The sequence below is a fragment of the Lycorma delicatula genome, chromosome 12 (genome assembly GCF_047948215.1).
Source record: "Lycorma delicatula isolate Av1 chromosome 12, ASM4794821v1, whole genome shotgun sequence".
Lineage (NCBI taxonomy): Eukaryota > Metazoa > Arthropoda > Insecta > Hemiptera > Fulgoridae > Lycorma > Lycorma delicatula.
The window spans coordinates 8,248,455-8,266,836 of record NC_134466.1 but is presented as its reverse complement, the minus strand read 5'-3'; the positions used below and the strand labels follow the sequence as shown (position 1 = coordinate 8,266,836).

The 18,382-nt window shown below is 29.3% G+C and overlaps 1 protein-coding gene across 2 annotated transcripts in view; it reads left to right on the top strand.

The window, feature by feature from the left end:
• Positions 1-17,789, top strand: part of LOC142332945 (zinc finger protein 395-like) — a 256,769-nt gene extending 238,980 nt beyond the window's left edge. The window contains exons 7-9 of one of the 2 annotated variants that reach the window (XM_075379665.1): positions 1,563-1,702; positions 6,616-6,743; positions 14,823-17,789. In XM_075379665.1, the coding sequence (XP_075235780.1) occupies positions 1,563-1,702; positions 6,616-6,743; positions 14,823-15,005 (451 nt within the window). In that variant the 3' untranslated portion in view covers positions 15,006-17,789. Of the gene's footprint in view, positions 1-1,562; positions 1,721-6,615; positions 6,744-14,822 lie in introns of both variants that reach the window. The other variant, XM_075379664.1, reaches the window with a different exon arrangement.
• Positions 17,790-18,382: the final 593 nt, after the last annotated feature.

Here is an 18,382-nt window from a genome sequence, read left to right as displayed (position 1 = left end):
CTTCCTAATTTTCTTAGCAGAGTCCATGCATGACGACTCGAGGTCTGAAAGTTCAGGCTTCCACCGTCTCTGACCATTTCTGTTGTCTTGCAGCATCGAGGCTATGGAAAAGGTCGTCTGCCACCTCTTGATCGCCCGTCTCGAGGAAGCTTCGGTAGAGAACTTCGCTATTTTGGGACCACCCTGGGATATATTCTCTGCGAAACCCTCTAGGGATGCACTTCTTAGCGATACTTGTTACTGCTCCAATAAATCTGCTATAGTTTTTGCTGATTGGTGGTATCCTGCCTAGGCATTTATCCAGATCCCTAAAAATATTTTCCCAATTAGCCTTTTTAAGTTCCATCTAGGCCGGGGTACAGACGTCACGAGAGAAATTCGGCTACCTGCCTCTATAATAACTGGACGGTGCTGGCTGTGGGGAAAGTCGCAGAGAACTTTTCGGGTGAGTAGCAGTGGCCGACTTTTGCTGTCAGTTGAGGTGAAACATAGATCCGGGTTATACTCCCGCTTCCAAGCTGCTGATTTAAAAGTAAATCGGTCTTTAGCATCAAAGACAAGACTAAGATTCTCATCCTCAGCCCATCTCACCAGAGCCTCACCGTTCGCATCACAATCCTTATATTTCCATTGCTCATAGTGGCTATTAAAATCACCCAAGTAGACGACGATGAGGTTGTAATCGGATTACTGACGTTGGCCATGATACAGCTTGTGGTTTATAGATATTGGACACTGTTATACTTCCGATTTTAACTACAACATTATGAATTTCATTGTCTGTGGAGGTGGAGATGAGAGTGGCGTTTTCTATATTGCGCCTAACATAAGTAGTGACGCCATACTCATCATGGAATGTGGCACCAAGTAATATCCAGGTATTTTGCCTCTTTTCCGCAATTGATCCTCAGTGTTACAATGTGTTTCATATATATATATATATATAAACAGAATTTTAATTTGATAAACCATCGGGCCGTATTTGAAGGAGCATAGTCTTATAAAAACTGCAACAGATAGCAGCATTCATATAATAATTAATATAAAATTTTCATTATTTTAGTATTTTTAATTTTCAATAAGTAGTTTAATTAAATATTTCAAACATGACTGAGGTTGTGGGATCCTGTGAAAGTACTTTTATGCTCATTTATATCTATATTCAATCTGTTAGCCATTACAGGAATGATTTTCTGGCCTAATTTTGATCTAGAATAGTTTATTTACATGAGTTTCAAACATATGAGGTGTGGCTATTAAATGACGAGACTAAAGCTATAAAATATTTTATTTTAAACTTATACATATTTAGTTATTATCCCCTTCAATATGCATTCCTCCTCTATCCTTACAGTGCTCCATGTGAATCTTCCATTGTTCGAAACGGTGCCACCGTTTCTTCTTCTTCTTCTGTGAAATCGTTCATGATGCGTGCTGCTAATCAAATGTATAGATATTTCATATCGTGTAAAATCTGTTCTGTAAATACATTAACTATATAAAATGATTTGGTAGGATTATTTTCTGTTGTTCTAAATGATAAAATTTTCTTTTTCTTTTAGCCATCGGCCTGATGATGAATGTTGCATGGATGACGATCATGAAGAAGAATTTTACTACACAGAAGTTGAACTCGGACCGACCTCATCACCACCGACTTGTGATAGGTCTCATTGGGATATGGTTCGTCCGCCTCATGAAGGTGAGGCCACCTTCACATGTATGTTGTGACAACGGTGACAGTAATAATATTATACTAAGGTTTTGTAGTTGTTTAGTTTTCAATCTAAAGTATTATCTAATGCCTAATATAGAAATTTAAAAATTTTATTATAATAAAAGTGTTAATTTTGAATTTTTATTAAAAAAACTGACACATTATAAACAGTTGAGAAGTTTTTTTTACAATATTGAGGCAGGGTATTTCATTAAATTTTTAATTCAAAGGAATTCATGTAGTTTAGTATAATGTTGAACTGTTAAAAATAATCATCTGTAATGACTTTCATCAGGCAAAGATCACTTTTATATTTTATGTTTCTTCACTTTATAATCTAGATTGTATTATAAAAGTTAGATGATACAAATTCAGGTTGTAAATGGGATGTCTAAAAATGTTACTGGTACATTCAAGCTTGTCAATAATATCATCAATTCTGTTTCTCTTTTTTTAAATGTTAATTTTAAAATAAAAAAAAAATTTTCTAAGGTATTTCATGATATTAAGTCGATTAAATAATTATAAAAGAATGAAATAATCTTCTGAAAAAAATTATATACGTATATCTAACCAAACATGGGAAAAGGGACCTTATTTTCACCTCGGTCAAATTTGAGTTAGTATCCCCAGAAAGAACACAAAATTCTGAAAAATTTGATATAAAATTTGTTGAGAAATTCCAAAAACCGTTAAAGTAACTCCCAGTTGAATTTGCAATTACAAAAAATTGTTTTGAGCAAAAGTTTGTTAAAGTTTTGCAATATTTAGAAGAATGTAAAAACATTATTCATCATCAGGAACATAAACAACTGCAGTCATCTGAATAAAAATTTTTGCTGATTTCAGATACGTTATCAAAATTTACTTGTTGTTTATACATTTGAAGTTGTAAATTCAAATGTATGTAACAACACATCTACATATATTAATTAAAAAACATAATTAATTGTAGGAATGTTTCAACAAAAACTGCTTACGAGTAAGAATAAGTCGATTAGAAATTGAATTTATATTAAACTAGTATTTACAATTGATTTTTAAGAAAAAGATTATTTCTTTTAAACATTGTTATTAAAAATTATTTTGTTTTGTGTCGTTGGTGCTTTTGTGGTGGGGATGCAGAAGTTGTATCTTCTTCTTGTACCTGAATCTCAGCAGTTCCTATTGATGGTCCTGCGGTTTCAACAAGAGCTGTGGACCCAGGATCAGGAGACAAAATATTCTGAAATTTTCATTACAGTACCGACAAATTTTATCAAAAAGATACTTTTTTTATTAGGTAATCCTATTGAGGGAACAGCTCTGGAAAATCCAAATGAGGCTCGATCTGTTATTACAGTGTGGTTTACAAGAGGAGATTCTAACTTCTTTGTAGAAACTACTCCTTCGTTTTCATAAGAAAAACAGAAATGGCTAACTGAATGTTATTTTTTGTAATTTTCCATTCTTTTTTTCTAAGATATGTAAGCCAGTCATAAACTTACAAAAATATCTCCGTTTTCACGTACTGTGATTACAGGCTGGTTTAAACCAGAGATGGGATAGAATGTGATACAATCTCTGCTAGCTGAGCCAGTGAACTAGCTTTTCTTTATGATCTTAACTTCACCAATGTAAATCATTTTTTTTTTTTTTGGGGGGCAAAAATCATTTTTGTGTTATTATCGCCCGGAAAACAAAATACGAAGTAGAAATTAAAAATATAAAATGTAATAGAAAAAAAAAAATTAAAACAAAATAAAAATTTAATGGAGAAACTTAAAAACAAAATCAAAATAGTAAAAACTTAAACTAAAATGTCAAATGCAAAAGCATACAACTACCGTAAAAATATTTTAAAAACACCATTAAAGAATATGTAAAACATTAACTCTTTGGAGAATCAAACACACCTGGTCCAAAACTTCTTTATTATTGCTAGGATTTGACGAAAATTCCTGGCAATTTAAATTTACGATACAAGGCCACATAACATAACGTACGCACTCCACAAGGATGTGGCGCACAGTCAAGCGGCAGTTGCATCGTATCCGTACTGGTGTATTTACTGCTGACATCAGATACCCGTGAGCAGCTCTCGTATGTCCTGTCCACAATCGACAGAGGACCACTTCTTCACAACGAATTTTCCTGTATGAGGAGCCCCAAGGAAACACAGAACCTTTAATATGCCAGACTTTGTTATCTACTGTAGCCATCCAATCATCTTGCGACTTTGTGTGAAGAATGAGTTTTACATAGTCAATAAAGTTGGATGTAGTAAAACAGGTAGTGAAGGATACTTAACTACATGCATCTTTAGCAGCAGAATCTGCACGCTCATTACCCGGAATCCCCATGTGACTAGGGATCCAGCAGAAACTCATTTGTGTGTTGCGATGGTTCAACTTGGCAATTGCATTGTAGATTTCAGTGATGGTAGGATGTCTGGAATAAAAATCCTTTAAGGCTTGGAGAGCACTGCATGAGTCGCTACAAATAAGGACATGACGTACTTAGGGTTATGATATTCAAAGCCTTATTTATAGCATAGAGTTACTCAGCATTAAAGACACTCATAATACCGGGTAGACCAAACATATAGGTTCGACCATTAACAGTAAATGCACATCCAATGTATCGTTCTGTTTCGATCCATCTGTGTATACTACTGCATTTGGTTTTGCCTTTGAGAGAATATGGTGAAACATTTGTTGAAAGAAAATACGTGGCATTGATTCTTTACTGTATATCGTGAGGTCAGACATAAAATTTATAAGGTTGATTCTCTATGGAGGATATGAACGCAGATAAATTGGAAAAGTAGAAGGTGCATCAACATTCTCAAGGTGTAGTAAATGTCATGTGTGAATACCTACGTCCAGTACATGGACAGTCCTCATATCTTTGAAAATAAGGATTTCCAAGAAATGCGTCAAAAGCCAGGTGATTTAGTTTGGCCCTCAAGACAGGTAAAATAAGATGCTAAAACCTGGTTCCGTCTATCCCAAAGTGATGGGATAGACTGCTCACTGCAGTCAACAAGGATGCTTACAATAGGGCATGATCTAAAGGCACCTGTAGCAAGCTAAAGGAAAGCATAATGTACAGCATCCAGCATTTTAAGCACAGTATTATGTGCTTAAGAATAGGCGATACAACCATAATCTAAATAGGAACAAACTAAGGAATAGTAAAAACACAACATTATTTGACTGATCGGCACCACAATTGGTATTGCTAAGGACTCACAGCATATCTAAAAGTTTGGAACATCTCGATTTTAATTCTTTGATGCGTTTGACCCATGTAAGACGGCTGTCAAAAAATAAACCTAAAAATCTGACGTCAGGAGAGATACCAATGAGCTCTCCACTGAGAAAGACTTCCGACCAAGCTTCAAGGCGAGATACAGTGTTCTGTAGTAGTCTCTGCAATGGCTGTTGAACGGGGCGCAATATTTATAGCAAAATCATCAACAGATAAAGAACATGAAATAGGCATCTGCATACATTTAGTAAGATATACGAACGATCATGAAAAAAGTTAGTAAATTAACCAAATGAGTCAAACGTCTTTTCTCACTCCATCAAATTTCCTTATTTTTGGTTCCTTTTTCCCCATTATCAGTTATGTATTTATAAATTTGATTCTGATAGATCTTATATTTTGAGGAATGCTATGACTCTGATTGGACCAGTGTGTTTATTGGTAGGCAATATTGCCTACCATAATATTGGTAGGCAGTGCTTATTGGTAGGCTGTTTATATACCTGTAGAGTATTACCTGTTTATTATACCTGTAGAGTACAAATATTAGGGCCTTTGCCCTAATATAGGTACTCTATTTCTGTTTATGTTCAGCAAAAGCCTAATGACTAAAGATTCTATTGGGTAAAAAAATGAATTCTCATTCTTTATAAAAATTTTTTTCTCAATTTTCTGCGATAATGGGAGCTGCTTTAAAATGTTTTTACAACCATTCTTAGTCACTAATCATTCGTCAATGAAACAGTTACTGAGAGTGGTCACAAAGATATCTGAAAATGTTTTATAATTTCGTTCAGTGAGTCATTACTAAAGATATAATTTCTAATTAATATCATTTACTGACAATCATGAATTAGAATATAGTAAAAATAATCTGATTCACTGATATTCCACAAAAAAATAATTAATGTAATATATATATTTTTTTATCTTTATTTTCATAGCATAAGAATTTAAAAGAAGTTCACAAAGTTTTAAATGTGTGTTATTAAGGGGCAGAATAGGTTTGTTGTTATAAAACTTTAAATTTGATTTAATTTAATTTCCTTGAAATCTTATAAATCTTGGTTTTATAAAGTTTTTTCGTAGTATCAATTTATGGTCATGAATAATGTTAAAAATAATAATACAACACTGTGATGAGGTACTCGTTATTTATTTTGTAACTTGCACTGTAATTTTTTCATGTAACATAGAAGTAGAGTTTGTGTATTAAAAACTACCATGATCTAAAATCAGCACCAATTTCCTCCATCACAATTACTTTTTTATTATCACAGTTTGTTCATGCAAATACATTTATTTGTAATTTTATCCGGCGAGCAGTTTTTAAGTAAGGACTGTTTGAAATAAAAACAAAAGTAAAAATAAATAAAAAACATTACTATTGCCAAATAAAACCAACTTATAAACATTATTTTTCTACACAGTTACTGTTTTTGTAAAAAATTTTCCCAAATTATTTCATCTTAAAAAATTCTCATGCCATTTAATAATTAAAATCTTGTGTCAAACAGCTCTTTTAAATTTTTATTTAAAAAAAGTAAGCGTTTCTATCTTTCTGCTGTAGCAATTTACATTGTTATTTATTTTGCTAGATATTTTGTAACAAGCAGCTTTATTTAGTTTATGGTATTTCATTATAGATCCAGAATATCAGAGAACTTTAACGACAAGTTTTTCTGCAATTGGGCAACAGATTGCACATCCAATTAATATCCCTGGTGGATCATCAAGCGCCCCTCAATGGTCATTATCTGCAACTACATCTCCGGTACAGTATTATCAGCAAATTATTATTTATTCATATCAGGTAATACATGTATGTATTAAAATATTATACGAAGATGTGAAATTCCATTTCTGACGCTAAAAACCATCATTGATCAATTGGGATTATTAGATATTAGGAAATCATATTTGGTGATATGTTAATGTAGTTTGATCTTGCATACCTATTTAGTTGTAGCGCTCATGATCCTGTTTGGAAATATTTCAGGTTTTCATTTCATACAAGAAAAATGAAACTGTATCTCGTCTGACGTAAAATACAGGATCAGGAGGTCTATCTGCCCATTAACAATGTTTTTGAGAAGCCAGTTGTAAGAGAAAGATGTTCCAATTTGTCTGTTCTCTTAAGTTGTTATACGATATGGTTTTAAATTTAAATCATGAAGAATATGATGTGCAGTTTACACCACTTTGTTGTGATAACTTACATGTAAAATTTTTTTGTAGACAAGTAGAAATTTTTCTTTGAATATTGGTAATGGCCTCTGGAGTGTTAATTTTGGAGACTTAATGGAGTCTCTGGAGCCTCTGGAATCAGGTCACCTATTTCATTTAATGTACTGACCCTGTTGTACACCATTGTTTAACAAAAATCATACATGGTACAGTTTTTCTGATAACGGTATTCAGAAGTTTTTCTGCAAATATTTCACACATTTCTTAAAAGGTCCAGAACACATTTAAGTTTTCATTATAGCAATAATTTTCTCTTTTGAGTAAGGCATTTCAGAAAAATAAAATTGCAAAGAATGAAACTACATTGCACTGAATTGTGAATAGTTGTAACAACTGAAAGCAATGGTCAAGAGTAGTAACGTATACAACCATTAGTGGCACTATTAGTAGAAGCAGTGACAGTAGCAGCATTAAAGGTGGCCTCAAATAACTGCAGTTTTAGCTGGATGGGTTTAATTTAAGTTGTTGCTCAACTAGTATTATTTTTTTAATATGATGGTGAGGTAATAGATATTACTGATGAATTTTAAACAAATTAGATTGGTGTAAAATCTCTGAGACCTTCAAAACGTAGTAATTCTTTTTAGTAAGTGGATTGAAAAAACTCTCCTGTACATTATTTTAATTATTGTAGTAGTACATAGAAACCATAATTTTAAATGAAGTTTGATTTACATGTAACTAAATTTTTATACTTTTGAAATTTCAATTAGTCTTTTTACAAAGTGAATATTTCAACTTTTCATCACTAAAATTCAAAATTTTTGAATTTTTTATTTTCTGCAGTAGAAAAAGGTAAGCATAATATTTTCAAACCTTAATTTTTTTCATTTATTTTGGTTTGTGTTTTTTTAAGATTTTGAATTCAGGTATAGTTTTTTATATCTTTGTAACTGCGGACAAAAAAAATCCTCTAGCCGTCACCAAATTAAATTAAGGAGGGAACAATCCCAGTTAAACTGCCGATACATTGCTTTCGAAATCTATTTCAACCAATAATGCAATAATAGGAGAGCTGTTAAAGATTTTAGGGTAGGTGTTTGAGGCACCGTGAAAATTTGTTTAACACTTCTTTTGTAATGTCTGAATACAAAATCAAAGATCTGGCTGAAGGATAGCGGGACCTAGCCGACCCTTGAATTTTTAACTTGGCAAAATTTTATTTGCAAAAAAAATCGTCGAGGCATTTTGAAATTTTAATACCTTCAAAATAGTATTTAATAAAATAGAAAATAAAAAAGCCAGATTATTTAGTTGGGATTCAATATTGTATATTGTATTTCTTAAATATCCAGAATTGCCAGGGAATCATAATTGATCCGATGAAGAGGCCATAGAAGCGGTGAAAAATTTTCTGTACACCAGACCAAAAACTTTCTTTCTGAAAGGAATTTAAAAGCTCATTATAGATGATGGACTAAGTGCATAGAAATGGAGGGGATTACGTTGAAAAATAATGCATGTATTATTAAGTACAAATAAATATATTGACTTTTTGAATTTTACTTTACTTTTTCACTTGCCTTCATGTAAATAATACATTAATATATATGTATTAATCGTGAAAGTGAAAAATTAGTTTGTGTTATTTGCACATAGCGATAAAAAAATAATTGTTTTTAATGAAAAAACTACAAAAAAGTTGTGAAGTGTTGGAAATTTGGCAAAAACTTACGTTAAAATATAAAGACATTATTTTACCATCCATTTTAAACCCAAAAGAGGATTATCACACATATTGCTATAAAAATTTCCCCGCTTCAAGACTTCAAGAAAATCCAATTTACCTTCTTAGGTACAGAATAATTTTATTTTTTGTTATGTATAATAAAATAATATAATCACAAATAGCATAAGACATTCATCGTGTATATTCATAGTGTAAACTAAACATTAATAGGGTATATTTACGTATACTGTTGTTATTAGATATATCTTCTAGCTCTATTGCTTAATACTATAGCTGTAGCATCTACTCATCTACAAATTTATTACCTGCTTGAATTTCTACAGTTGCTTCAATGAATGGAATGAAAAATTTTACAACAAAAATACTTTTAACATTACATAATTTTGGAAAATACAAAGTATAATAAAAATTCATATTCCATTAAAGATTAGATAACAATTCTTAGTATAACTAATATTTTATTTAAATTTTTCGAATTTTAATATTAATTATTAGCTCAGTGACTATCTTAAAGTAGAATTTTTTTTCTGTAATATAAATTTTATATTTCATCATCCAACAAACGTGCTTCCGGTCAATAAAGTATATGTGAAGCATCTCAAGACATAGAATGTATTACTGAGAACATCGAGCACACATCTCAAAGAAAATATATCAGAAACTTTAAAGGAGTATCAAGAAGATGTTTGTATTTTTTGTGGCAAAAGCTGCAGAAAATACTAAGGACAACATCAACCTCTTAATGCTCTCGATAAGGAAGTTTCGAAAAGTCTTAACATTACGAAGAATTTATCAAGGATACTGAAGTATATAAAAAAGTTCAAACTTCATACTATAAATAATAATCGAATCTGCCAAAGAGATTATTTCAGTAAATTAGTAAAGTATCAAGAAAAGCCGTTAACAAGTATCACAAAAATTTTAAATTACATCAAGAAGCTTTTGAAGAAATTTGCTCTTTTATTAAATGAGAATATTGTCACCCTTTTTTGTGGCAATGTTTGTAATTTTATCCAAATAACTGTTGTATAATGAACTGAAACATAAAACTAAAATTACAAACATTGCCACAAAAAAGGGTGACAAATGTGCCAATATATTCAGTAAAGCTCATTTTGAAACAAAATTTAAAAAAAAAATATGGAAATGAGCTACAAATTACATTGGTGCATAATAAAAAAAATTATTGGGCCGAAAGGTTATTATATTATTGATGATTTATTTACACTAATAGAAGACTATGACTAATAAAAAAAAAAAAACCAAAAGGAAAATTCATGTTTTATACCTATATCAGTTTATCCAAATAAATGTTATCATGTAATTTTATTTTTGTATTCATTCATTTTTTCAATCCATTATATTTTATTATAATAAATACAAATACAATTTAATTAAGGTAATCAGGATAAATAAAAAAAATATTTTATTTGTCAAGTATATCGTGTATCACTGGATATACATCAATATCTTTTTCATTTAATGTTAAATATATGAAAATTCTTTAAAAAAAATTACTACGAATGAAAATCTTTTAACTACTCCAAAATGTTTTCTAACTAATGCACGCTTGCAGTCATGTGGTCTTGTGAGAGCCAATCACACCGCAGTACACTTCAACTCAGCTGGTCACCGACATACACTTCTCTCACACTTCAACCTACACATAGTGTTACTTACTTGCACTCGCATCTAACATTCTCGATCACCTGGCAGGTAAAAAGTACCAACAAAACGGCCTGTCCTTTTAAAAATATTTATTTCTGGCTATAAATATGATTCTGTCTAAACCTCAACAAGCCTCAAATATATTTTTTTGATATTTATGAAATACAATTTTGAAACGGCCTGGCAAAATTTTAAATCTGACTAAATAATCTGGCATTTTTATTTTTTATTTCATTAAATATTAAATTTGAAGGTATTAATATTTCAAAATGCCTCAAGGATTATTTTGCAAAGTTAAAAATTCAAGGGTTGGCTAGGCTCCACTACCCTTCAGCTAGGTCTTCACTTTTGTATTCAGACATTACAAAAAAAGTGTTACACAAATTTTCACGATGCCTCAAATACCTACCCTAAAATATTTAACAGCTCTCAACAATTTAAAAGGTTTCTCTAGGTAGGGAAATTGACATTTCCCTCGTATTAATTTTATACTGTAAGATGCCAATTTTCTATTCCTCTGATTTTAATTTATTGTAGCTAGGTTATAATTTTTACACAGTACGTTCAGAAAGTTGCTGTGCACTGGAATTATGGAAGTGTAATGATTAACATTTTTTTAATTACTACTTTGTATTTTCATTTCATTATTTTATAGAAGTGGATGATTACAATAACCGGAACAGTTTATAAAAAATGTTGAAAATGACCTCCTTCAAAATCAATACAGCACTGCACACATCTCAATTTCTTTTCAAACACACTTTAACCAGCTGATATACTGGAATGTCTCGTACGTATGCCATTATTGGGTTTTTTTAGTTCATCAATCGTGCGTGGTCTGTTGTGATATATTGTTTGTTTTGCTGCCCTCCTGTAGAAAGTAATCTGAGGAATTAGATCGGGCATTCATCAGACCATAAACCACTCAAAAGAATTTGTTCACCAAAGAGATTTCGTAAAAAAGTCATTGATATGTTACGCCACGGTATACTGTGGTGTGGTGCCATCTTGTTGGTACTAACCGTGATTGATCTCCACTTCTGTTAACTTACTAATGAAATTTGTTAAAACAGCACAATAACAATCACTATTAACTGTATTTTCAAAAAAGATTGGACCGCAAAGCGTGTTCTACTCAAACAGACTCCAATTTTCACTTTGTGTAACAATTGTTATACATGCGGGTTAGTTGTCAACAACAGTCATGTATTTTGCAAATTAATATACCCTCCCAGAAGAAACCACACTTCATGTATAAAAAACATAATGTTGAGGATAACTGCAGAATTTTGGTCAGTAAAATGTTTAAACCGTTCACAATAATTTACCTTTTGGCATGATCAGTAAGTTTTAGTTCTTTTCTTGCAGCTTTACATGAGGTAGCAAATATATCATGCTGCTGTACTAACTTATTCATTGACTTTGATGTACTTTCGGTCATATCATTCAAAATATCAAGCAGCTTCTGTTTGTTTAGTTAGGTGGTCTTTCATTTTGATCAGTGTCTTCAACAATGCGTGTTGCTCAAAATTTTTGAATGAGAATTCAAACTGCATCGCATTGAGGAACAGTAGTGTTTGAAAACATTTCAGAAAACTTATGCTTCACTAAATCAGTAAACATGTCATATTCACAAAAAACATATTCAATGATAAAAATGCATTCCTCTACCGAAAGAACCATTACATTTCTCGCAACTATTGATTTAGATAAATGAAACAACATGAAACAAAACAAAGCACATTCATTCACAACTCAACAACTGACATCTTGATTTATTGCTAAGCAGCACCCAACGAACCCATAGGGCAATCAACCTAATGTCGATAGAATAGATGCACCACATAATTTTAAAGCATACTGCATAGCGACTTTCCTAAAGAACTGTAGTACAGAACTGTGGAATAATATGGTAAAGCATTGCACACATTATACAAAAGAAAGTTTAATCCATGAAGTTGTCTTAAAATCATAGATTGTATAAAAGCACGTTACACCAAACTATTATTTTAATATAAAAACTATTATTTTAATATAAAAAAAAACACTTTGCATCATGAGAAATTTATCGTAAGTGAAGCATTTAACAAAACAATTATTAAAACTTAGATTTTAGTCTTTAAAGATTCTATTCTAATTACATTGTAGAAAGAATTTTTTTTATTAGTATAGAATAAAGTTAAATTACATGAAGAATATACGACTCATTCAAAGTCAAATTGTGTGATGAAAAGAGTAAAAACATTTAACTTTAATGTGTAAGAAAATTTCATCGTACCACTTTTTTATTACAGTAGATGATACCAAATATTTTATAAATTGTAAAAATATGTTTGTGAAATAATTTATTTCTTTTACATTTATGTGAATCTTTTTTTATTTAATGTTATTCTTATCTAAGGAAGAAAATATATATTAGAACTAATAAGATTATTAGAAATGGTAAATGACAGACTTTTATGGAAATTATTTGTTTCCATGGGCCTTTTCTTTCTTTTTCCTGTTTAGTCTCCGGCAACTACCGTTTAGATAATTCTTCAGAGGATGAATGAGGATGATATGTATGAGTGTAAATGAAGTGTAGTCTTGTACATTCTCAGTTCGACCATTCCTGAGATGTGTGGTTAATTGAAACCCAACCACCAAAGAACACTGGTATCCATGATCTAGTATTCAAATCCACGTAAAAGTAAAAATATCTGGCTTTACTAGGACTTGAACGCTGTAACTCTCAACTTCCAAATCAGCTGATTTGGGAAGACGCGTTAACCGCTAGACCAACCCGGTGGGTAAAGTGTTTCCATGGGCCTAATTATGCTGTTCCTTACCCGTAGAATTAATGATTACCCAGTTCTTAATGTTGCCTGTTTTAAAAAGGTTATGAGATTTATTTTAGTATATATGAGTAGTTGAGTAATAGATTTAATTTATGTTGTGTTTTTTTGTTTAATATGTATGTAGTTAAATTTGCCATACATATTAAATGAATGATTTATATATATATATATATATATATATATATAATATAAACTTATTTCATAAATATAGAATTGAAATTCTTACCTTACTTTTTTTCATTAAAGCACTTTTGGGCATATAAGGAAAAAAGTAAGATAAGAATGTCTTTAATTCTGTACTTTGTGGAATGTATGAATAAGTTTGTATTATATAATTAGCTAGAATTTATGTAAAGGAAATATAGAGACTACAAACAAAAATTTAATTTAAATATAAACACACACACAGGGAGAGAGAGAGAGAATGAGAGAGAGGGAGTGATTCAGGTGGAAAGGAAAATAATTTTGGTTTCTTATGTTTTCTAACCTGACCGAATTCCGAATTAAATAAAACAGATTCCAGAACTGTACCTCCTGTAGTTTTTCTGATGTACAATGTAAATCAAAAAATTTCAGTGAGGAAAAAAATGTTTTTTTTTTTTTAGATTTGAAGTATAATAACTTTTTTAAATGACTAAATGTGTAAATTATAAAAATTTGTAGATAATTTAAGTCTGAGAAAATTTATGTAATAAGATCTATGAAAAACAAAAAAATCAACTTTCATTATTAAAAACTAAACTGAAAAAAAAACAAAAAAAGCTCAAAAAAAGAAATCACATTTACCCCTTATATAACGCCTTAAAAATTTCAGTATGATCTCATTTCACTGATGGAACGGAAATCTGGGCAAAATTCTTCTTGATAACTCTATACCAAAGTGTTTTCAGACATGTGTTTGTATGAGGTTATTTCAAGCTCTAGAATCAGTTTCTAAATTATTTCCCTTTCCTCATGAATTACTCTGTATATTTATAATATATTATTAATATGTACGTAGTTTAAAACATTTTGTTTTAAAATTTAAAAGTCCTCCTTTAACAAAATTTAAAGTTCCTACTTTTAATAAAAAAGCAGCAAATGAAACCTGAGTCTTAACAATCACATTTTTCCATTTAACAAGTAAAACTTCTTATCAAAAACCATTTATAGATTATAAATTAGGGTTATCCATATTCGATTATTTGATAAGGAAAACATTATTATCTTAAAAGGATTTTCATTTTTTATAGAAAAACAGAAATTTTCACAAAAAAACAATATTGATGATTATTATTATAGAGATAGTGCCACCGTCTCTGTCAAGTTTTCATATTTGCCAGAGAGGATGCTAGTGACGGCCCTCAATTAAAAAAATGTAATAAATTACTTAAAGTCGTATTCATACTAAAATCGTTTTTTCTTTTTATAGAATTCACCGCAAAAACATATAAAACTATCTGTGTCAGCACCTACTGCGAAATTGCCTAGTAGTCCAACAAGAAAAATGAGAGGTGAAACGAAGAAATGCAGAAAAGTTTATGGAATGGAACATCGAGAATTATGGTGTACTCAGTGTAAATGGAAAAAAGCTTGCACACGATTTGGAGATTAAATATTTGTAATTGGAAAAAAAAACAAATGACATGACAAAAAATGTTAAAAGTACAATGTGTTATATAATATATATTTAAAGAATCTTTCTTTTTTATTTAAAAATATATATAATTAATATACCTGATTGTGGAATATGCATATGAGTTAATAATTTACGATTCTGGTTCATTGTAAATGTATATTTTTGTTTTTTGTTTACTTTTTTTTTAATCATTTACATGATTTTTAATGATATACAATATAATTAAGTATATACAATGAAGTTTATAAAAAAAATTAGTTATATTGTATAAAATCACAATTTTTATAAATGTTGCGCATTTGATGATTCATTGATCATATCAAACATTCAAGAGTTGTACATTTATTAAAATCATAATTTATAATAAAAGAAGATTTAAATGATAAAATATCATAGAGAAAAATCAGTAACATATTATGTTCAATCAAATAATGCTGAACAGATAGATAAAGATTTATCTAAATTTATTTTTATGTATTTCTATCTAGAGTTTTTTTATAAGTTTTTTAACTTAATTTTAAAAATATGTTAACAAACACGAAAATTTTTTTTCTAATACAGCAGGTCAGGTATAACAGGTGGAATTTTCCAAAGATAACAAAAAGGAACTGCTCCACCATTTCCCTGGAAGGCTCAAGGGAAACCAGGGAAAACCTTGATCAGAGCAGCAGTAAAAAGTACAAAATTAATGAATAAAATAAGAAGGTTAATGAATAAATATATTAATTATATGAAAAAACAGTGAAGCGACTGTGTGAAGATCATTCGTACATTAATAAAATTATTTTTTATATAATGAAAAGTTAATTATGCGTGTATATATTTAAGGACGTTTTAAAGAAGTATGCAGAAATTCAGATTTATATTGTATTATTTAACTTAGTAACGTCAACCAAGTAATATTTTTTAGTGTAGGTATTTAATTTTAAATATATTGATAGAATAATATATTAGATGGTTAGGTAATTTTTTTTAAATAGAAACTGAAACATATTAAAGTCCTTTCTTATAAGTCAAAATATTATGTTGTGTAACGTTAAGATAGTTCTGTTGCCTGGTTTGATACAAGAGAATATTGTTGATTATTATGAATAAATTACATTGTTTTTAAGCAAAGTTCAATTGAGTTCATAAGTGTAAAAAAAACGCATGAAATTCTTATTTACTAAATATCAATTTACATGAATCATCATGTATTAAATTTACATGAATCATCATGTATCATCATTTATTAAAGCCAGACAAAAGAACTGACAGCACATTTTTATATCCTGAAAATTTGTTCAGACTTTTTGAATGAGCCCTAACATATAATATATTTTAAACAAATGTATACGTAGGCATAAGTAATGATTATGACAATAAAACTGCCATAAAAGTTTGCTCATTTTTTAAATTTGAACCAACTTCAAAGTATTGAAATACACATCCCAAATTATCGGTTGGAATAAGTACAAAAATTATTCCATTTTATAATACTTTTTTTAAATTAAATTTTAGGTTAAGATAGTCAGGTTTAGGTAAGGTTAAAGAAATATTGTAACTGATCATTTGTAAAAGTTTGATAGTAATTGAATTTTGTGTAAAAAAAAGATTGATTTCTTTAATAGATTTTCATTAAAATTAACATTACTGTGATAGATTTTTTGTTTTATGTTAATTCTTTTTAAAAATGTATGGGCTAAATGCCATCAAATTATTGTGGCTGTGATTGTTTTGTTTTTAATTTTTTTTTTATTATGAAACAGTCATATTAGAATGAAATATCAAATAGTTTGTGTTGTTTAATTAAAGAGGAGTATGTATCCATCATTATTTAATAATAAACTGTTATCTATAAAATCAATTTGTTATTATTAAACATAGTTCATCCATTGCTATATTCTCTGTGAACATCCTTTTCAGTTAATTTTAAGTTGAAAACAGTCCCTATGAAATCAATTTGTAGCATAATAGCATAATGAAGCATCGTTGGCATACCTGTTCAAAAAAAGTCATACCCAAAATATTTTTCTTTGTTAATCAGTGAGAACCAGCTTATTGAATCCAATTTAAACGATTGATTTTTATCGTTATACCATGATTTTTTCCTTGTCATGAAACTATTGGATTATAACAAAAGCAATTTTTCATATCCCTTAGGACCTATATCCTTTTACTTTCTGTGGCACTTCTTTTAAAGATGTTCAATATAATGCAATAACCAGGCTGTAAAGAATGCAATACTGTTATTTCTTGGAACTCGAATTTTATAAAAATATATTTTTTTTTTAAATTAAAGATCATATTATCATTTCACTAACCAGGACAAAATTTATGTCACACAACTCTCAGAAACATAATGTTGCATGTTTATTATATAAATTACACTTTTTTTAATGCAAAAGAAATTCAAGAGTCTTATCCGGTAGGATAAATTTTTTTAGAATTTGAGGATAAAATCTAAATGACTTATTCTATTGGAATAAATCTAATTGAGATATAACATAGATTAAGAAATCTCAAGCTTATATCGAGAATTAAATGCAGGATTTATTACTAGCCAATATTTCTAACTAAGTTTACAGTGGTTAGTTAATTAAAATGGGTATTGCAGAGGCATTTAATTCTTTATGTAAAGAAATGATCAATGAATCAATTAAGGTCTTTGTGGTTATGTACCTACATACAGATGTATATGTATACATTGTTTGAAAATTAAATTTCAAGCAATATTGTATTTTTTTATCAATAAGAACCCAAATAATAATTTTTATTGGGAAAAAGATTACTGTACAATATCTTGTTACACAATAATAAAAAGATTGTGAAAAAGATATAAAAATATTATGAAGATACATACACACATATATATATATATATATATATATATATATGTGTGTGTGTGTGTGTGTATATATATTAATTGATATTTAAAGATCTCTGATTTTATATACATTGTGATATTTAATTGATTATTTTATATAAGATTTATTGTTTTGTATAGAAATTATGTGTAATATTTTTATAAAAAAAAAATAATAAAAATAAAAACGATTGAAGAGTTTATGAACATTTACGATGGACTATTGGATCAATGGAATTGATTACAATTGTATGTTTTTAATCAATGTACTAACTCATTTTTGGGCTTGAAAATGGATTTCTCAAAATTATTTTAATAATTTTATATGTAATGAACATTATCATGATACATAAGTATTTTATAAATTGAGATTCAATGAAATAAAATTCAAATAAAGTTAGATTAAAAAGGTTAAATTGATCTCATGTATTTTAATAAAAGTAGGATATATATTTTTATAATTATCAGTGATTTTTCAACCCTGTTAATCAACATCCAGATTACTTAA